This window comes from Dipodomys spectabilis, unplaced genomic scaffold (assembly GCF_019054845.1).
Source record: "Dipodomys spectabilis isolate Male_0828 unplaced genomic scaffold, ASM1905484v1 ptg000783l, whole genome shotgun sequence".
In the NCBI taxonomy this organism is placed as follows: Eukaryota; Metazoa; Chordata; class Mammalia; order Rodentia; family Heteromyidae; genus Dipodomys; species Dipodomys spectabilis.
This window is the reverse complement of record NW_024871460.1, coordinates 24,284,951-24,304,924: the sequence shown is the minus strand read 5'-3', so window position 1 is coordinate 24,304,924 and position 19,974 is coordinate 24,284,951. Positions and strand designations below refer to the sequence as shown.

Here is a 19,974-nt window from a genome sequence, read left to right as displayed (position 1 = left end):
TTCATGAGAACTCTGTATTTTATGTCAGATATATAGGTTCAGTGTGTTAAGACATACCTTGGGGAAAATATGGCTACTTTCACAAAGTTATAAGCTTTCTTTTTAATATAAAATTCAGCTTTTACTAGGTGTTTCTGATCCCCAAAATAATAGTATTAGGATGTGCCTCATTTTAGGCTTTAAATAACCATAATAAAATAGCATCAATAGGTCCAAAGCTGAAACACAAAGTTTGTATATATTTCTTCCCAACATAAAGAGAAATGATTTCTTTTGGTGCAGCTATGATTCTGAAACTGTACCAGGCACCTTAATAAATTAATGTAAGTGCCACAGAATATTTTAAATTTTTGAAGAAACACAACACCTGCTGGGAACCAAAACACTATTAATTCGAGGTAGTTTATATTTTCATCATTAGATAATATATTCCTCCTCGTAATGACAGTATTATCTTTATAAAACTTTCAGCAGTTTGATGAGAAGTACTGTGCAAGAATAGTGAACAGGAAATTATACTGATTTAAAACATTGTGCAGTGCTAGTTGTGATCTCATTACTAGTAGTGATTAAGTAAATTCTTAAGTTGCTTGGACCTAATTTTAATAAACAAAAGTGATATTTCCTTTTGGCCTAGGTATGCTGTGAAAAAAATTACAGAGACACTAAAGGGTGTCATGGGCTGAGAAAAGTCTGGGAACACCTGTGGAATAGGCAAGAAAAATATAAAACAAGACATTTAGTTTTTCTCTTTCTACCTAGAAATTTTTCTAAATAAATAAGTCATATAAAAAGGGGAAAATATATACAAACATACATACAAAGTTTGGATTTTTATTGAAATCTCGTTAGGTATCAAACAAAATCTGCTTTCTTCAGATAAAAAATAGTCTCTCAGATGTCTCCAGATATAACTGCTAAGTCTAAATTGGTCCTTCAGTGTCTTATTATTTTTGTCCTCATGAAATGTTCATATACACTTTGTGTGTTCCCAAAAGCATTTTTATCGTGTAAATGACCGTACATGACGACCTCTACCACTGCCACCGCTAACAAACTTTCCTCTTGAGCCTCCACTGCCACTATTTGCACTAGCCCAAGAAGGTCCAAGTCCCCCACGACCTCTAGAAGCACGATCCCGAGGACTTGGACGGTAGCCTGTTTAAAAAGAAAAAAAAAGGTTTTAGTTTCACCATCCTTTCTTTCCTTATTACTAAAATATTAATGTTAAGGCAACAATCACAAGGAAAGGATTATTCTGTGTCACAATAAACTCACATAAAAGCTCTATGAATGTGATAAGGACTGTCAAAGTATATACTCTACCTAATGTATCCTATCTATCTATCTATCTATCTATATCTATCTATCTATCTTTTTTGGTGCTGGTCCTGGGGCTTGAACTCAGGGCCTAAACACTCTTAACACTTGGGCCACAGTTCTACTTCCATCTTTCTTGTGGTTAACTAGAGACAAGAATCTCATAGACTTCATAGTCTGGGCTGGTTTCAAACCATGATCCTCAGATCTCAGCCTTCCAAGTAGCTAGGATTACAAGTATGAGCCACTGGCACCAGCCAAATTGTGTGTGTGTGTGTGTGTGTGTGTGTGTGTTATTTTTGTTGTTGGTGGTCGTGGGGCTTGAACTCGGGCCTGGGTAGTGTCCCTCAGCTCTTCAGCATAAGGCTAGTGCTCTACCACTTGAGCCACTTGAGTGCCTCTTCCGGTTTTCTAGTGGTTTATTGGAGATATTATTCTTATATAATCATATAGTTGGTCTATTTAAAATATACAATTTGGGGCTGGGAAGGTGGCTCAGTGGTAGAGCGCTTGCCTTGCATGCATGAGGCCCTGGGTTCAATTCCTCAGCACCACATAAGCAAAAAGAAAAAAGCCAGAAGTGGCACTGTGGCTCAAGTGGTAGAGCGCTAGCCTTGAGCTGAAGAGCTGAGGGACAGCACCCAGGCCTAGAGTTCAGGCCCCACGACTGTACCCAAAATAAATAAATAAATAAATAACCATTTGGGCTGGGTGCTGGTGGCTCATGTAATACTAGCGCTCCTCAGGAGGCTGAAATTTGAGAATCACAGTTCAAAGCCAGCCCTGGCAGGAAAGTCCATGAGACTCTTTATCTCTAACAAACCACCAGAAAACCTGAAGTGGCACTGTGGCTCAAGAGGAGTGCTTGCCTTGAGCTGAAGAGCTGAGGGGCAATGCCCAGGCCCAGAGTTCAAGTCCTACAACTGACAAAAAAAAAAAAAAAAAAAAAAAGAATTTGCCAAATTAAACTGATACTGTAATAAAACCAAAACTACTTCTGAGAGAATCACTTGGTAATGATTTTGAAAAAGAAAAAATATATACTTTTGTTATGAGAGTATATGACATTCAACAATTTGAAAAGAAGGGATTCATCTCCCCTTTCCCAGCAGAATCAAGTGGGGATAGCCATGTACCTGTAGAACTAAGTGGTCGTAATGGAGGAAGAGGGCCCCTATTAAAATTGCTCTGGCCTCCACGACTTTCATTGTAATTTCCTCGAGGAGTATTCTGAGCACTCCAACTGGACCCTCTTGTTCCCTCTCGACGACTATAATTTCCTAAAAACAAAACAACACAATCAAAATCTGTTTCTCTCATCTCAGTTGTCATTTTTTTCCCTTGTTATTCTTTTGATTGCACCAGTACTGATAGAATGAGAAAGTGGTTATGAGCAGCAGCTATCAGTTTCCATACTTTTTTTTTTTTTTTTGGTCGGTCATGGGGCTTGAACTCCGGGTCCGGGTGCTGTCGCTCAGCTCTTCAGCTCAAGGCAAGTGCTCTGCCACTTGAGCCACAGCACCACTTCTGGTTTTCTGGTGATTAATTACTGATAAAGAGTCTCAACAGACTTTTCCTGCCAGGGTTGGCTTTGAACTGCTACCCTCAGGTCTCAGCCTCCAGAGTAGCTAGGATTACAGGTGCCAGCCACCAGCGCCCAACTGGTTTCCATACTTTTTCTGCCACTTATAGTTATGTGATCTGATCAACTGAATGACAATATTTTCTTTGGTAAATCAGGTTATTAGCAGAACCTACAGTATGGGGTTGGTATGAGGCTACAACATGTGGCGCTTGTAATTGTTCCTGATATCCATTAATGTAGATTCCTATTTTCTTCCATATATATTCCACCTAAATCAGCAGGAATAAAAACATATCATCAATCTGCTAATAAAGAGCAATTTCTAAAACTGGTCATGGTGAAAGATGCCTGTAATCCTCGCACTTGGGAAGTTGGTGTTGAAGGATCATGAGGTCAAGGCTGGGTTAGGCCACATATAAAAACCTTGTTTGAAAATAAAGACAACAGGTAAGGGAAAAGGCATGTATTACACAGAACTATCTTTTTTTTTTTTTTTTTTTTTTTTGGGTCCGGTCGTGGGGCCTGAACTCTGGGCCTGGGCGCTGTCCCTCAGCTCTTCAGCTCAAGGCTAGTGCTCTACCACTTGAGCCACAGCACCACTTCCGGCTTTTTTCTTTTTGCTTATGTGGTGCTGAGGAATGGAACCCAGGGCCTCTGGCATGCAAGGCATGCGCTCTACCACTGAGCCACCTTCCCAGCCCCTACACAGATCTTAAGGAAACTGATAAAAATTAGTTCAATTGTGAAAATAATGTATGGGTATTACTCAGAATATATTTCCAATGTAAGAAGGAAAATAACTTGCAAAATTGTTCTTTGAAATCACTAAAAACACAATATAGCAAAGGCTAATAACTAAAAAAGGTTTATAGGGTTTTCTTTTCTATTTTTCTATCCAGCAGAGGACTAGAGACAGCTCAACTTTAAACACAATAAATAGTTTCTCTGTATCACCCTTTATCTGAATCACAAATGATAACATTACAATATTCTAACCCATTAGAATACACACATATATAGTTACCTTTTGAAGCAGGTGGTGTGAAAAACCTATTCTGACTATGAAAAGCACCTCGTCCTCCTCGATTTCCTGAAAACCCACCACGGGAAGAAATCTTCTGTGATACTTTGAGTGGCCGTTTTGGTGGAGGTATTCCATCTTGAGGGACCACTTCTTTACTTTCAGCTGCAACGAAGTCATCCACATGCATAGATGGAGGTCTACTTGTGTTCTGTTTTCTCTGACGAAAAATATCATGGGGTCGTATACCCTGTCCAAAACCTCCCCTGCCCCTTCCTCTTGGTGGTGGCACAACATGAGCTCGTTTGGCAGGTTCAATATATTCAGATTTTCCACTATGAAAGCAAAAACACTCCATTAAAAAAAAAAAGTTTTCCTATTTTTAGTAAAAATGTATTAAGCCAACCTTTGCAATATTAAAAACTAAATTTCATTATTTTCTTATTCCAATTCTGTAAAATCTCTAAGTTTTATTACTTCTGGAATAAAATAACATACCTAAGACTAGTGCTCATATTTTAAGGGTAAAAATAACTTTTTTTTGTATATGCTGATACCAGGACTTGAACTTAAGTCTTCATGTTCTCTCTCTCTTTTTCTTTTGCCAGTCCTGGGGCTTGAACTCAGTCAGGGCCTGGGGACTGTCCCTGACCTTCTTTTGTCCAAGGCTAGCACTCTACTACTTGAGCCACATTCCCAGCCCCAATCCTCATGTTCTTTATCTCCTTTTTTTGCTCAAAGCTGGTAATCTACCACTTGATTCATACTCCATCCCAGCTTTTTTCTGCTGATTAATTGAAGAGTCTCTCAGGCTTTTTTGCCCAGGCTGGATTTGAACAGTGATTCTCAGATCTCAAATGCCTGAGTAGCTAGGATTACAGCATGAGCCACACAGGGCCTGGCATAAACGACAAATTTTAAAAGCATTCTGAGGGGTTAGAAAGGTGGCTCAGTGGTAGAGTGCTTGCCTTGCATGCATGACGCCCTTGGTTCAATTCCTCAGCAACACATAAGCAGAAAATGCCGGAAGTGGGGCTGAGGCTCAAGTGGTAGAGCGCTAGTCTACAGCTGAAGAGCTGAGGGACAGAGCCCAAGCTTGATAAGAAATGTACTCATGGTCTGGGAAGGTGGCTCAGTGGTAGAGCACTTACCTTGCATGCATGAGGCCCTGGGTTCGATTCCTCAACACCACATAAGCAAAAAGAAAAAAGAGCCAGATGTGGCGGTGTGGCTCAAGTGGTAGAGCACTAGCCTTGAGCTGAAGAGCTGAGGGATAGCCCCAGGCCCCATGACCTGACCCAAAAAACAAACAAACAAACAAACAAAGAAATGTAAAAAAAACAAAAAGAAATGTACTCATTACCTTACCCATGTAATTGTAAACCCTCTGTATGGTATTTTCACAATAAAAAAATAAAAGCTGAGCTGGGAACTTAGGTGATGGTGGTGGTTCACATCCATAAAGCTAGCTAGAGGCTGAGATCTGAGAATCATGGTTTGAAGATGGATTAGGAAAGAAAAAGTCTATCAGTCTCTGTTGTTTTTCTTTTTGTTTTGCTGTTCCTTTGTGGGGCTTGAACTCTGGGCCTGGGTGCTGTCCAAGCTCTTCAGCTCAAGACAAGCACTGTACCACTTCAGCCACAGTGCCACTTCCTGTTTTCTGCTGGTTAACTGGAGATAAGAGTTTCATGGACTTTTCCTGTCCCAGCTGGCTTTGAACTGTGATCCTCAGATCTCAGCTTCCTGAGTAGCTAGGATTACAGGCATGAGCCACCATCACCCAGCTTATCAGATTCTTATCTCTAATTAACTACCAAAAAGCTGGAAGTGAGCTACAGCTCAAGTGGCAGAATGCTAGCTTTCAGCAAAAATGCTTAAGGACAGCAATTAGGCCTTGAGTTCAAGCCCCATGAGGAGCTGAGAGAGACAGAGACAGACAGACACACACATACATATATGCACACACACAAACAAACACAAGCAATCTGATACACTAGTTCAAGCTTTCTAAATTCTGGTAAATAACAGAGGCTGGGAGTAAATTAGTGATAGAGCAATGATTAGCAAGGGCAATGATTTGGGTTCAATCCCAAGCACCAAAGGAAAAGAAAACAAGTAACAAATATACTATACTCAAGGTTAGCTCAAGTGCTAACCTTAACCAAAAAAAAAAGCCCTGAGTTCAAGTCCCAGGACTAGTACCAAAAAAAAAAATTACGATTTAAGTGTTGTGTTGTGGCTAATGTGTTGGTATGATTCAAGTTCATTTGTTGTCTCACAGATGCTATATCAACTTTTTTTTTTAAGAGTTATGCATCTATCCTTTTTTTTTTTTTTTTGGGGGGGGGGGGGTCTGGTCGTGGGGCCTGAACTCTGGGCCTGGGCACTGTCCCTCAGCATTTCAGCTCAAGGCTAGCGCTCTACCACTTGAGCCACAGCGCCACTTCTGGCTTTTTTCTGTTTGCTTATGTGGTGCTGAGGAATCGAACCCAGGGCCTCAGGCATGCAAGGCAAGCGCTCTACCACTGAGCCACCTTCCCAGCCACTTATGCGTCTATCTTTTTTTTTTTTTTTTTTTTTGGGTCCGGTCGTGGGGCCTGAACTCTGGACCTGGGCACTGTCCCTCAGCTCTTCAGCTCAAGGCTAGCACTCTACCACTTGAGCCACAGCACCACTTCCGGCTTTTTTCTTTTTGCTTATGTGGTGCTGAGGAATCGAACCCAGGGCCTCGAGCATGCAAGGCAAGCGCTCTACCACTGAGCTACCTTCCCAGCCCCGCGTCTATCTTAAAATAGATTAAAATAAGACTTTAAATGGAATGAATTTTACCTTGAAGTTATAAAGGTTTCATGCTTATGCTTCCCAAGTTTGAATCCTTTAGTAGTCTTGGTTCTCCCTGGAGATGATGGTTCTGACAAAAATGAGCGCTCTAATTCTGAGTGCAAATCAAAGTCACTACAACATTTCTCAGAGAGCTCAATCAAGTCAACCTTTACCTACAGTCATAAAAAAAGATACAAAATACATCTTCAATGTAGCTATTAATAAAACATTTCACTATAAATTTATAAATTATATTTAACTCTCATAGTGAAAAATTTATAAACTTACTTCTCTCAGTCATCTTTTTTCAGAAAGGAACATCACTGATAGTTAACAAAAACAAAAATACCTTATGAATTCAGCCATTTATTTATGGTGGCATGACTTTGCAAAGCAGAACTATAAATCTAGAAGACTGCTCTGTTGCCTGACAGAATGATTCAGGACTTTTCTCTATAAATTAATAATGTGATAACCGCAGAAATTTCCAAAAAGAATCTGAAGATAAGCCAGGCATTGGTGCCTCATGCCTGTAATTGTAGCTACTCAGGAAGCAGAGATCTTAGGATCTTGTTTTGAAGCCAGCCTAGGCAAAAAAGTCTGTGACACTTTTATCTTGTGAAGAGTTTTTGGCAAAAATCCTGAGTAGAGCTCAAGTGGTAGAGTGCCAGCCTTGATTGAAGTTAAGAAAGAATGAGAGGCCTTGAGTTAAATCCCCAGAATTAATACCAATAAAACCAATCTGAAAATAATGTACTCTGTCAACTTCTATAGTCACTCATCCTTTCTAAAGATTCCCAAAAGTTCTATCTATTTGCTGCCATTCCAACCTAACTTTTGTTGTTGTTTTCAAATTTATACTTGATTTTCTTTTTTGGGGGGGCCCGGTTGTGGGGCCTGAACTCTGGGCCTGGGTGCTGTCCCTCAGCTCTTCAGCTCAAGGCTAGCGTTCTACCAATTGAGCCATAGCACTACATCTGGCTTTTTTCTTTTTGCTTATGTGGTGCTGAGGAATTGAACCCAGGGCCTCATGCATACAAGGCAAGCGCTCTACCACTGAGCCACCTTCCCAGCCCCAATACTTGATTTTTTTAAAAGGGAAAGTAGCCACTAAATATACATATACATACATATACATACATAAATATATATATATATAGTTATTAGCTTATATAAAATATTTAAGATGTGGCTAGCCAGGCATTAATGGCTCACAACTATAATCTCAACTACTTAAGAGGCTGAGGGTCTGAGGATTTTGCAGTTCAAAGTCAGATAGAGAGGACAAATCCTGCAAAGTCATCTCTAATTAACCACCAAACACCAATAGTTGGAGAAGTGGCTCAAGTGGTAGAGTGCAGGCCATGGGTGAAAAAGCTAGGTAGGAAGAGTTCAAAGCTCTCAGTTCAAGACCAATTCTAGTACCAGCACAGAAAAGAAGGGGCTGGGGAAGAGAAGATGTGGCTAAAATCATTTGCCTCTTTTTTGTTGGTTGTGGGGCCTGAACTCTGGGCCTGGGCGCTGTCCCTCAGCTCTTCAGCTCAAGGCTAGTGCTCTACCAACTTGAGCCACAGCACCACTTCTGGCTTTTTCTGATTATGTGGTGCTGAGGAATCGAACCCAGGTTCTCATGCATGCAAGGCAAGTACTCTACCACTGAGCCACCTTCCCAGCCCAAGATGAATTGTTTATATGTTCCCAAACTGAAAGCAGATATTATTATTGTTTCTTTCCTTAAACCCAATGTAAGAACTGAACTGTTGTAGGATACTTTATTCTGTACCCTACCAATAGAGCTCCCGAGTACTTATAAAAAAAATGTGATTTTTCCCTGAAAAACAACTATCTTAAATTACAAATAAGATTAAAAAGAAACAAAGAACCAAGCACTAGTAGCTCACATCTGTAATTTAGTTACTTAGCTGAAATCTGAGGATCTTAGTTCAAAGCCAGCCTGGGCAATAAAGTCTGTGAGATTCTTTATCTCCAATTAACCATCAAGGAAGCTGGAAGTGGAGCTGTGGCACAAGTGGTACAGCACTATCTTGAGCAGAAAAACTCAGAAACAGGACCCAGGCTCTGAGTTCAAGCACAGGAAATGAACAAACAAACAAACCAAAAAAACCCCAAAAAACCAACAACAAAAAAAAGAAGCAAACCACATACTATAGAAACTTAAGCTCTGAACTGGGTGCCAGTGGCTCACAGCTATAATCCTAGCTACTAGGAGGCTAAGATTTAAAGATCATGGTTTAAAGCCAGTATAGGCATGAAAATCCATGAGACTTTCATTCCAATTAACCACCAAAAAGCCAGAAGTAGAGCTGTGGCTCAAGTGGCAGAGTGCTAGCCTGGAGCAAAAAAGTTATGAAACAGAGAGTCCAGGCTGTGAGTTCAAGCCCAGGACTGGCACAAAAAAAAAAATCAATTAAAACAAAAACCAAAAAATTTAGTTCAAGATATTGCTAAGTGCGCACCTTAACCATCACATAAGTATGCAAACTACTGGAATGTTAACACACAAAAGAACAGACAAATATCAGTAACTTTAAAAAATATTTAGTAAAAAGGTCCTTTATACCAAATCCAGATCTGTTTCAATCTCTTCAGCCTGAAATGGAGTGAAGTACATAGATTTCAACTGATCATCCATAACATCAGCTAGCACGTATGCAGTCCTACAACATGAAAAATATTTGCTGAAAAGCACAATGCCAAATCAAATGTATTAGTCTACATTCTAAATAAAGTCTATAAAAGGAACAACCTAAAATATTACCCAACAAACTAAAATTAGTACTGAATAGACAAAACCTATTCAACCTCTTGTGCAACTAAAGAAAAAAACTTTTTAATTAAAAGTTTTTTTAACTTCAAGAATCACATGTCCTTAGGCCAAGGGTGGTACTACTCAAGTCGTAGAGGGTTTGCCTACCCTCGTCAAAGCTCTGGGTTCAGTCCCCAGCACCACCAAAAGAAAAAAAAAAAGGTATCCTTAAAACCCAATTACTTGAAAAATAATTGAGTTTATTTCAAAAATAGCAAGTGTATTGCGTTGTACCAACCTGTACAAAAACTGTCCAAATTTGAATTTTCTAAATAGAGACCAATTCTGACACATTAAATGGTCATTATGACTACAGTGCTCTGAAGGTTAACGTACTGCTATCTTCTACTAAATCAGAGAGTAATAAACCTTGGCCCAAGCTGTTTTTGTACAGTCTGCCTACTAGACAGTTTGTTTATTTTAAAGTTTTTCTTAAAAAACAAAAACCTACAGAAGAATATGTAATTCAGGCTGTACATGACGTGAAAAGCCTGTACAGAAAGAGTTTTCAGCCATTCCATACTATCTACTCAAACAGAAAATACTACTTGTTTTTTTTACCTATTGTTAAATAGATTCTGAAGAGATTCTGGCGCTGAAAGTATTGGTTCTACATCTTGGTCACTGAGAGGTAAGGGGTCACCTGTTGACTCTAGCATTTGCTTAAGTCCAACAACATTGTCCAACAAAGAATCCAGATTGTCATCATCTTTTGAATGTTCCTAGATACAAATAAAAACAGGATAAGAAGATGCAAATAAAACTTTGACATCTGTGACCATAATCTACTGATTCATTAAGAAAGGCTGAATTTTCTCACTACTAAAAACTTTGGAATATCAAGAAATTATTAACATGAAGTTAAGTATATTAAAATAAAAACACCAAAATTCTTGTTACTTTATTTCTAGACAATAGCAGCAGGAAATTCTTTTGTTCAAAGAAAAGGCAATTCAAAAAGCACTGCCTTCGTTTACTTCTTAAGATTCATAACAATATGGAGATTTTACTGGAAAATAGTAACTCAATGAGTTATTTGAAGTGGTATAAATATTTAAAGGTTCTATTATTTTTAAAAAGTGACTATGAAAAATTTGTACTAGTCGAACTGAAAAGAAAATATGCCTCAGGAATGCTGTTTTCATTTTGGTTTTGTTATTCTTTTTTTTACCAAAACAAGCTTCTCTAGTTCAAGGAACAAATTTTCTGGACTGTCTTCTTTGCTTTGTAGAAGCTGTTTTAATTCTGCAGCATTAATACTCATCGTCCGTGATGGATGAGCTCCATCTACTTCCATGAGACCACTATCATCTCCACAACATCCCTGTAAATGTCACACATAAGTTAAATTTGAGAGCAGAAAATTTTGCAAAGATGCTTCCAAACTTAATCAGATACTTAAGCCATTTGCTGCAACCTTCCCCTCAATATTACGGTTATACATAAGTACAAATGGCTAGTTTTTAGAAGGAATTAGCTGAAAGCTGAAAGTTTTCTTTAAACAAAACTCATAAAACAAAACAGGTAAACACATACATTCAATCTACTAGCACCAAGATTTCTCAAAAAAAAAAAATCAGTGTCAAACACATTGATATTTGTAGGACACAGCATACTGACTGATGCTCTGCAGCCAATAAAATTCCTGTTGTAACAAAGAACTGTAAAAACATGAAATTGTATTTCTGTAAGCAAGCAAACAAAACAGTAACTATCACACTTATGACAATATTTTGTCATAAAACCCAAGTGTTTTCTTATCTAAAATCACTCATACTGTCACATATGAAATGACTTACAGTATACATATCACCCATGATACATGTGGCCTAATTTTAAAATGGCTTAAAATTAATATGACCTTCTAGAATTAAGCTCATATAGAAAAAGCATACCCACCAATCTAGATGCAGGATTTAGTACATTTAAATTGACACAAATAACTTTGCTTGAAGCTCTTATAATTTGTCTTATAACTCATAAAATGCCAATGAGGGATAAAAATTATTCTTAATAAAATCTCACTAGCCAAGCATCGGTGGCTCATGCCTGTAATCCTAGCAAGTTAGAAGTGAGATCTGAGGATCAGAATCATGGTTCAAAGCCAGACCAGGCAAGAAAGTCCCTAAGACTCTTATCTCCAACTACCTACCAAAAAAGCCAGAAATAGAGCTGTGGTTCAAGCAATAGAGCACTAGAATGGGAGTGGGGGGGGGGGGGGAGGGAGAAAGACACAGAGAAAGAGACAGACAGATAGACAGACAGACAGACAGAGACAGAGACAGACAGAGAGACAAGCTAAGGGGGACAGCACCAAGCCCTGAATTCAAGACCCACAGCAGGCCAAAAAAATAAAATAAAATAAAATCTCAAATTGATACAACGAAGCATACTTGATCATTTCAGAAAACATTAGACTTAGAAAGTGACTCACACTGTGTTAGGAAGAGGTTATACAGTTTTAATAAGAAATTAAATAGGGCTGCGAAGATAGCTCAGTGGTAGAGCACTAGGCCCTGGGTTCCATTCCTCAGCACCACATAAGCAAAAAAGAAAAATGCCGGAAGTGGCACTGTGGCTCAAGTAGCAGAGTGCTAGCCTTGAGCTGAAGAGCTGAGGGACAGCACCCAGGCCCAGAGTTAAGGCCCCATAAACGGAACCCCCCCAAAAAAATTAAATAAAGTCTGTAAGGGTTATATTTACTCTATGGCAAAACAGGAATAGACTCATAAAATTATCTAGCCTATGCTTTACTTAAAAATAATAATAAAGCTGGGCCCAGTGGCTCATGCCTATAATCCAAGCTTCTCAACAGTCTGAGATCTGAGGATTGTATTTCAAACTCAGCTAGGGATGGAAAGTTCATGACACTCTTATCTCCAATTAACCACCAAAAAAGCCAGAAGTAATGTTTGTAGTTCAAGTGGTAGAGGACTACCCTTGAGCAAAAAAGCTCAGGGACAATGTCCAGGACTCTTTAAGTTCAAGCCCCAGGACTGGCACCAAAAATTTTTAAAAAATAAATAGTAATAGTGAAGATGATGATGATGATGATTAAGATAAACTGGGCACCAGTGGCTCACACCTGTAATCCTAGCTACTCAGAAGGCTGACATCTGAGGATCACAATTCAAAGCCAACCTGGCAGGAAAGTCTGTGAAACTCTAATCTCCAATTAACCACAAAAATCCCAGAAATGTCTGTTTTAAAGCAGTATAGTGCTAGCCTTGAGCAGAAAAGCTCAGAGACCACACCCAAGCCCTGTGTTCAAGCCCCAAAATATAAGTAATTAATAAAGTAAATGAGTTAAAAACAGAGTGTAAACTAGATCTAAAATACACTACAGCATGACAAATTACATAGAACTCCAGGCATTCACACACAGGGAGACTAAGGGGGCTACTCTTAGAGGAGGAAGCCAAAGGCCTAAGTCTCTGAACATGTAAAATACCATTATTAAACCAATTCCAGAAAATGGAAACATGGGGTTTTGATAGTGGTGGTGGCAAGTAGTGATGGTGTTGTTTTTGCTTTTTGTTGTTTTATTTGTTCTTTTTTCTGTCTTTTGAGAGGGTAAGGGGTGCAGAAATGAAGAAAACACAGATGAACTAACACAGGCATGGTACTTAGTAGATACTACATGGAAAATGAACTATGCAACTTGTGCACAGGGGCAGGAGGGAAAAACTGAGGGAAAGTGAAGGAAGGGGTGACACCCAAAAAGAACTATACTCATCTGAAATGGTAACCCCTCTGTACAACATCTTTTTTTTTGTTGTTGTTGTTGGTCATGGGGGCTTGGGTACTGTCCCTCAGCTCTTTAGCTCAAAGCTACTGCTCTACCACTTAAGTCACAGTGCTACTTCCGGCTTTTTCTGCTTATGTGGTACTGAGGAATCACACCCAGGACCTCATGCATACAAGGCAAGCACACTACCACTGAACCACCTTCCCAGCTCCAACAACATCTTAAATGATAATAAAATTCTATAACCCCCCTCCCTCTCTTAAAAAGTACCAACTGGGGACCAATGATTCAGACCTATAATCTTAGCTACTCAGGAGGCTGAGACTTGGAGGTTCAAGGTTTGAGGCAAACCTAGATAGAAAAGTCCTGGATGTTCTATCTGAATAATAATCAGGAAAAAGCAAGGCTAGTGTCATTGCTCAAATGATACAGTGCCAGCTGACCAAATAAGTAAAAAACACCAAAGGCTCTCAGTACAAACTCCAGTACCACTCTCACAGGAAAAAAAAAAAAAAGGCAGAAAGAATATACTTATAGGAACAGAAAGAAAACACTTCTGCTTACAGGTATTGTCCCCTAAAGTTTGATGAGGTTTAAACCTAAAAGATTACACACCTCTTGCAGAAGTATATTAGCTAGATGACAAACTATAAAGTCTTGGCTTCTCTTGTCCTTCCTAGTTATTCATGATACTTTCTCCAAGAAGTAGCAAGTTCACTTTAATTAAATCACAAATACAGTAATTAGCTTTTGGTTTGGTTTGTTTTTTGTCAGTTGTGGGCACTGTCCCTCAGCTCTTCAGCTCAAGGCTAGCACTCTACTACTTGAGCCACAGCACCACTTCCAGCTTTTTCTGTGCATGTGGTGCTGAGGAATTGAACCTAGGGCCTTATGCATGCAAGGCAAGCACTCTACCAATAAACCACCTTTCCAGCCCAGTAATTAGTATATGTTTTTGGAGGGGGGTCCAGTCGTGGGGCCTGAACTCTGGGCCTGGGCGCTGTCCCTCAGCTCTTCAGCTCAAGGCTAGCGCTCTACCACTTGAGCCACAGCGCCACTTCCGGCTTTTTTCTTTTTGCTTATGTGGTACTGAGGAATGGAACCCAGGGCCTCATGCATGTAAGGCAAGCACTCTATCACTGAGCCATCTTCCCACCCCCAGTAATTAGTATTTTTAAAGAAAGTATACCAAATCACAGAAAGTATACCAAAATCAAGTTTGAAAATAATCAAGTTTAGGGGCTCGGAAGGTGGCTGAGTGGACGACCGGACCCCCCCCCCCCAAAAAAAAAGAAAATAATCAAGTTTAAAATAAGAGAGAGAGATGAGTTCACACCTATAATACTAGCTACTCAAGAGGCTGAAAGATTTCAGTTTAGAAGCCATCACCGGCAGAGTAGCTGAGGATTCTTATCTGAGAACAGTGCCCAGGCCCAGAGTTCAGGTCCTATGAATGACAAAAAAAAAAAAAAGAGTACCAGCCTAACAAGTCCTGAGTTCAAACCCAGTACTGCCAAAATAAGCAACCACATACCAAGCTGGACACCAGTTACTCAAGCCTACTATCATAGTTACTCAGGAGGCTAAGACATAAGGATGGAGGTGTGAAGCTAGCCCAGACAAATTTGAGATTTTTTTTTTTTGCAAGTCCTGAGGCTTGAACTCAGGGTCTGGGCACTTGAGCCATGGCACCACTCTGGCTTTTTCTGTTTGTGTGGTACTACGGAATCAAACCCAGGGCTTAATGCATACTAGGCAAGCACTCTACCACTAAACCACATTCCCAGCCCAAATTTGAGATTCTTTTTTTTTTCTGCCAGTCATGGGGCCTGAACTCTGGGCCTGGGCACTGTCCCTCAGCTCTTCAGCTCAAGGCTAGCACTCTACCACTGGAGCCACAGCGCCACTTCCAGCTTTTTTGCTTATGTGGTGCTGAGGAATCAAACCCAGGGCCTCATGCATGCAAGGCAAGTACTCTACCACTGAGCCATCTTCCCAGCCCCCCAAATTTGAGATTCTTATCTCCAATTAACCAGCAAAAAACTATAGAGGCAGGACTCAAGTGGTAAGAGTGTCAGCAACGAGCAAAAAAACCTACCAAAGGTAGGGCTGGGAAGGTGGCTCAGTGGTAGAGCGCTTGCCTTGCATGCCTGAGGCCCTGGGTTCCATTCCTCAGCACCACATAAGCAAAAAGAAAAAAAGCCGGAAGTGGTGCTGTGGCTCAAGTGGAAGAGTGCTAGCCTTGAGCTGAAGAGTTGAGGGACAGCGCCCAGGCCCAGAGTTCAGGCCCCATGACCAACCAAAAAAAAAAAGAAAGAAAGCAGCAGCAACTCAGGAACAGTGTGCTGGCCTTGGTTTCAAGTCCCATGACAACAGCAACAAAAATTACATGGTATCTTATCAGTTTTATCACATCATAAAGCTAAAGAAGAAAAACAATCCAATTATTAAAAAGAATCCAATTCAGCAAACCAGGAATACAGGGGAACTTCCTCAACTTGCTGCAGAACATCTACCAAAAAAACCAATAGCCACATATCATAATGATGGTAAGAAACTAGAGGCTTTCTCACTGAGGTAATTAGATCTTGTAACAAATGCTTGATAAGAAATGTACTCATGGGGCTGGGAAGGTGGCTCAGTGGTAGAGCGCTTGCCTTGCATGCCTGAGGCCCTGGGTTCGATTCCTCAGCACCACATAAGAAAAAAGAAAAAAGCCGGACGTGGTGCTGTGGCTCAAGGAGTAGAGCGCTAGCCTTGAGCTGAAGAGCTGAGGGACAGCGCCCAGGCCCATGACTGGACCCGAAAGAAAAAAAAAAAAAAAAAAGAAATGTACTCATAATCGCGGTTCAAAGCCAGCCCGGGCAGGAATGACCTTGAGACTCCTATCTCCAATAAACCACTAGAAAACCGGAAGTGGCGCTGTAGCTCAAGTGGTAGAGCGCTCGCCTTGAGCTAAAGAGCTGAGGGACAGTGCCCAGGCCCAGAGTTCAAGCCCCATGACCGGAAAAAAAAAAAAAAAAAAAAGAAATGTACTCATTATCTTGCCCATGTAATTGTAACCTCGCTGTACAGTATTTTCACAATTAAAAAATAAAATAAAAGGTAAAGAAAAAAAAGAGCGATGCATGGAAACAAAAGAAACATTGATTGAGAAGAAGATATTACAATGTCTTTGAATTCTAATATAAACTGCAATTCAATTCTGGGATATGTCAATGTAGGTTCATCATATTTAACAAATGCCGTGATTTGAGATGCCTAGAGTAGGAGTTGGCATTTGTGTGGAGGTAGAAGATACGGGAACTCAAGCGATTAAGTCTGCTATGAACCTAAACAGTCCATTTAAAGAGGATAGGGAGCTAAATGGAGGAAGCCAAAGGTCATTAACATTAGTATATTGATACTATTAGGTTTAAAAGTTGCCCAGAAATTAAACTAAGAAATCATTAAGATATTTAGAACAATCTAACAATTTCATCTCTCCGTATTACCTTTCTTTTTCATTATTATGAACAGAAACAGGTTTGTTTGTTTTTTGGTGCTGGGGTTAAACCCAGGGTCTCACGCACGCTAGGCAAGTGTTCCAGCACTGAGCTATACCTAGAAACAGTTTTGAACAAAATAAAATGACATTTAAATTTTAATCAATTTGCTTATTATTAAAAGCACTGTAAGAAAATCTAGGTTTAAGTTCAGCATGTTTTCAACTTTCCTGTATATGTTACTATGATATAGTAAACTTTGGTTTTTGTTTTGTTTTGTTTTTTGGTGGGCCTTAGGGTTTGAACTCTGGGCTTGAGCACTATCCCTCAGCTCTTCAGCTCAGGGTGAGCATTCTATGACTTGAGCCACATAACACCACTTCCAGCTTTCTGGTGGCTTATTGGAGATAAATCTCACAGACTTTTCCTGCCCAGGCTGGCTTTGAACTGTATTCCTCAGATCTCAGCCTCCTGAGTAGCTAGGATTACATGCATGAGCCACAGGTGACCAACTCTGTATTTTTTAAGATAGGAAAAAAAAATACCATTTAGAGGTGCTTCAGGAAAATGGAAATTCTGTCAAATCTGCATATAATTCTATTTCAAATTTGATTACTCATTATCCAAAAAGTTTAGCTATTTAATTGTACAAAACTTTCTCCAAGGGCTGGGAAGGAGGCTCAGTGGTAGAGCGCTTGCCTTGCATGCCTGAAGCCCTGGGTTTGATTCCTCAGCACCACATAAGCAAAAAGAAAAAAGCCGGAAGTGGCGCTGTAGCTCAAGTGGTAGAACGCTAGCCTTGAGCTGAAGAGCTGAGGGACAGCGCCCAGGCCCAGAGTTCAGGCCCCATGACCGGAATCCCCCCCCCCCCCCCCCCCAAAAAAAAACTTTCTCCAAGTACTTTGGGAAAAGAGCTGGTCGTTGTCTATGACCTAATTGAACTGTACTAACATTGTACCTTTACACTTAAAGTGGAGGGCAGACCTAAAAGTCCACACATATTCATGATCCTCTAATATATACTGGTACCTATATGAGTATCTATGTACTTATATACAGAAACAGAAACACATGAAAAAAATAAACAGTAACAGATTAACAGACATCTTTAAAACAGTAAGAAAATACTAAGGACAATTATATGTCAGATAATAAAGATTATAGAACATATTTTTAAGGAGATACTAATTACTGAAACTGGTAAGATGAAGAAAATCTGAAGAGACTAAATAACACATCTGAATCAGTATTAGAAATAAAATAAAAATTTCCTAACTGGACATCAATGGCTCATGCCTATAAACCTAGCTACTTAGGAGGCTAAAATCTGAGGATTGTTATTCAGAGCCCACTCATGCAGGAAATTCCATGAGACTCTTGCCTCCAATTAAGCACCCAAAAAGCCAGAGATTCAGGTTTGGTTCAAGTGGTAGAGAAAATCCCAGACTCAAAATCCCCATGAAAAAAAAACCCAGACTCAAATGAAATAATTTTTCCTATGATTCTACCAAATATTTAAATGAATCAATCCTTTACAAAATCTTCTTTAAACAAAAAACCTCTGGCTGGGAAGGTGGCTCAGTGGTAGAGTGCTTGCCTTGCATGTATAAGGCCCTGGGTTCAATTCTTCAGCACCACATAAGCAGAAAAAGCCGGGAGTAGAACTGTGGCTCAAGTAGTAGAGTGCTAGCCTTGAGCTAAAGAGCTGAGGGATAGCACCCAGGCCCAGAGCTCAGGCCCCACAAGCAACAAAAAATAACCTTTCAATTAGGTTATTAAGAAAATTTCATGAGTAGATGAAGGGTGAAATTGGAATAATTGTGGCGGGAGGATGGTGAAAAAGACCGTTACATGAGATGAAGAATAGGGTTGGAATAAACGAGGAAGGGGAATAATGGAAGAGGTGACATTGATCAAGATGCACTGTATTCATAAATTGACATGTTGAAATCCCTTTATATTAGGTACTTATAGAAAACTTCTTAAAAACAACAAAGTTATAGATCAAAATTCTTTGTAAATACAGACATAAAAATACTCAAATGAGCTGGGAACATGGCTGGCTCAGTGGTACAGTGCTTGTCTTGCATGCATGAGGCCCTGGGTTCAATTCCTCAGCACCACATAAGCAGAAAAAGCTGGAAACAGAGCTATGGTTCAAGTGGTAGAGCACTAGCCTTGAGCTAAAGCGCTGAGGGACAGTGCCCAGGCCCAGAATTCAGGCCCCACAACCAACAAAAACATAAAAAATAAATAAAATAAAATACTAAATAACATTAAGCAAATAGAATCTGGAAACACAAATGATCATACACCAGAATCAAGATGCATTTATCCCAGGAGTATAAGATTCATTTAGTGCACGGAGAAAACCCATGATTATCTCAACCAACTCAGAACAGAAGCATTTTATAAAAGTTCATCCACTTAACTAGGTGTCAGTGGCTCATGCCTGACAGGAAGCTGATATCTGAAGATGGCAGTTTGAAGCCAGCCAAGCCAGGAAAGTCCATGAAACTCTTAACTCCAATTAGCCACCAGAAAACCAGGAGTGCCACTGTGGCTCAAAGTGGTAAAAGCATTTGTGACAAAACTTTGGGACAGTGCCCAAGTCCTCAGTTCAAGCCCCATTACCACCACCACCAACAACAAAAAATGTTATTGAAAAAGGAGAAAGCCAAGCTAATAGCCTGTAATCCTAGCTACTTTGGAGGCTGAGATCTGAGGATCATGGTTGGATGCCAGCACAGGTAAGAAAGTCTCAGAGACTCTTATCTCCAATAAACTACTCTGAAAAAAATGGAAGCAAATCTGTGGTTCAAGTAGTTGACCGCTAGCCTTGAGCAAAAAGAAGCTTAGCTACAGCATTCAGGCCCTAAGTTTAAGCCCTAGGAACAGCACTTAAAAATGGAGAAAGAGGGGCTGAGAAGGTGGCTCAGTGGTAGAGTGCTTTCCTTGCATGCTTGAGGCCCTGGGTTTGATTCCTCAGCACCACATAGGCAGAAAAAGCCAGAAGTGGCACTGTGGCTCAAGTGGTAGTAGCCTTGAGCTGAAGAGCTGAGGGACAGTGCCCAGGCCCAGCGTTCAAGCCCCAGGACCAGCGGGAAAAAAATAAGGAGAAAGAATGCCGGGCCTGATTGCTCATGTCATCAGCTACAATCATGT

General features: G+C 40.1%; 1 protein-coding gene across 2 annotated transcripts in view; it reads right to left on the bottom strand.

The window, feature by feature from the left end:
• Positions 1-814: 814 nt before the first annotated feature.
• Virma (vir like m6A methyltransferase associated) overlaps positions 815-19,974 on the bottom strand; it is a 75,532-nt gene continuing 56,372 nt past the window's right edge. Inside the window, exons 18-24 of one of the 2 annotated variants that reach the window (XM_042672926.1) lie at positions 10,748-10,900; positions 10,138-10,298; positions 9,331-9,427; positions 6,756-6,922; positions 3,930-4,261; positions 2,457-2,600; positions 815-1,158 (exon numbers count right to left, since the gene is read on the bottom strand). In XM_042672926.1, coding sequence (XP_042528860.1) covers positions 1,004-1,158; positions 2,457-2,600; positions 3,930-4,261; positions 6,756-6,922; positions 9,331-9,427; positions 10,138-10,298; positions 10,748-10,900 — 1,209 coding nt within the window. In that variant the 3' untranslated portion in view covers positions 815-1,003. The remainder of the gene's footprint in view (positions 1,159-2,456; positions 2,601-3,929; positions 4,262-6,755; positions 6,923-9,330; positions 9,428-10,137; positions 10,299-10,747; positions 10,901-19,974) is intronic. The other variant, XM_042672927.1, reaches the window with a different exon arrangement.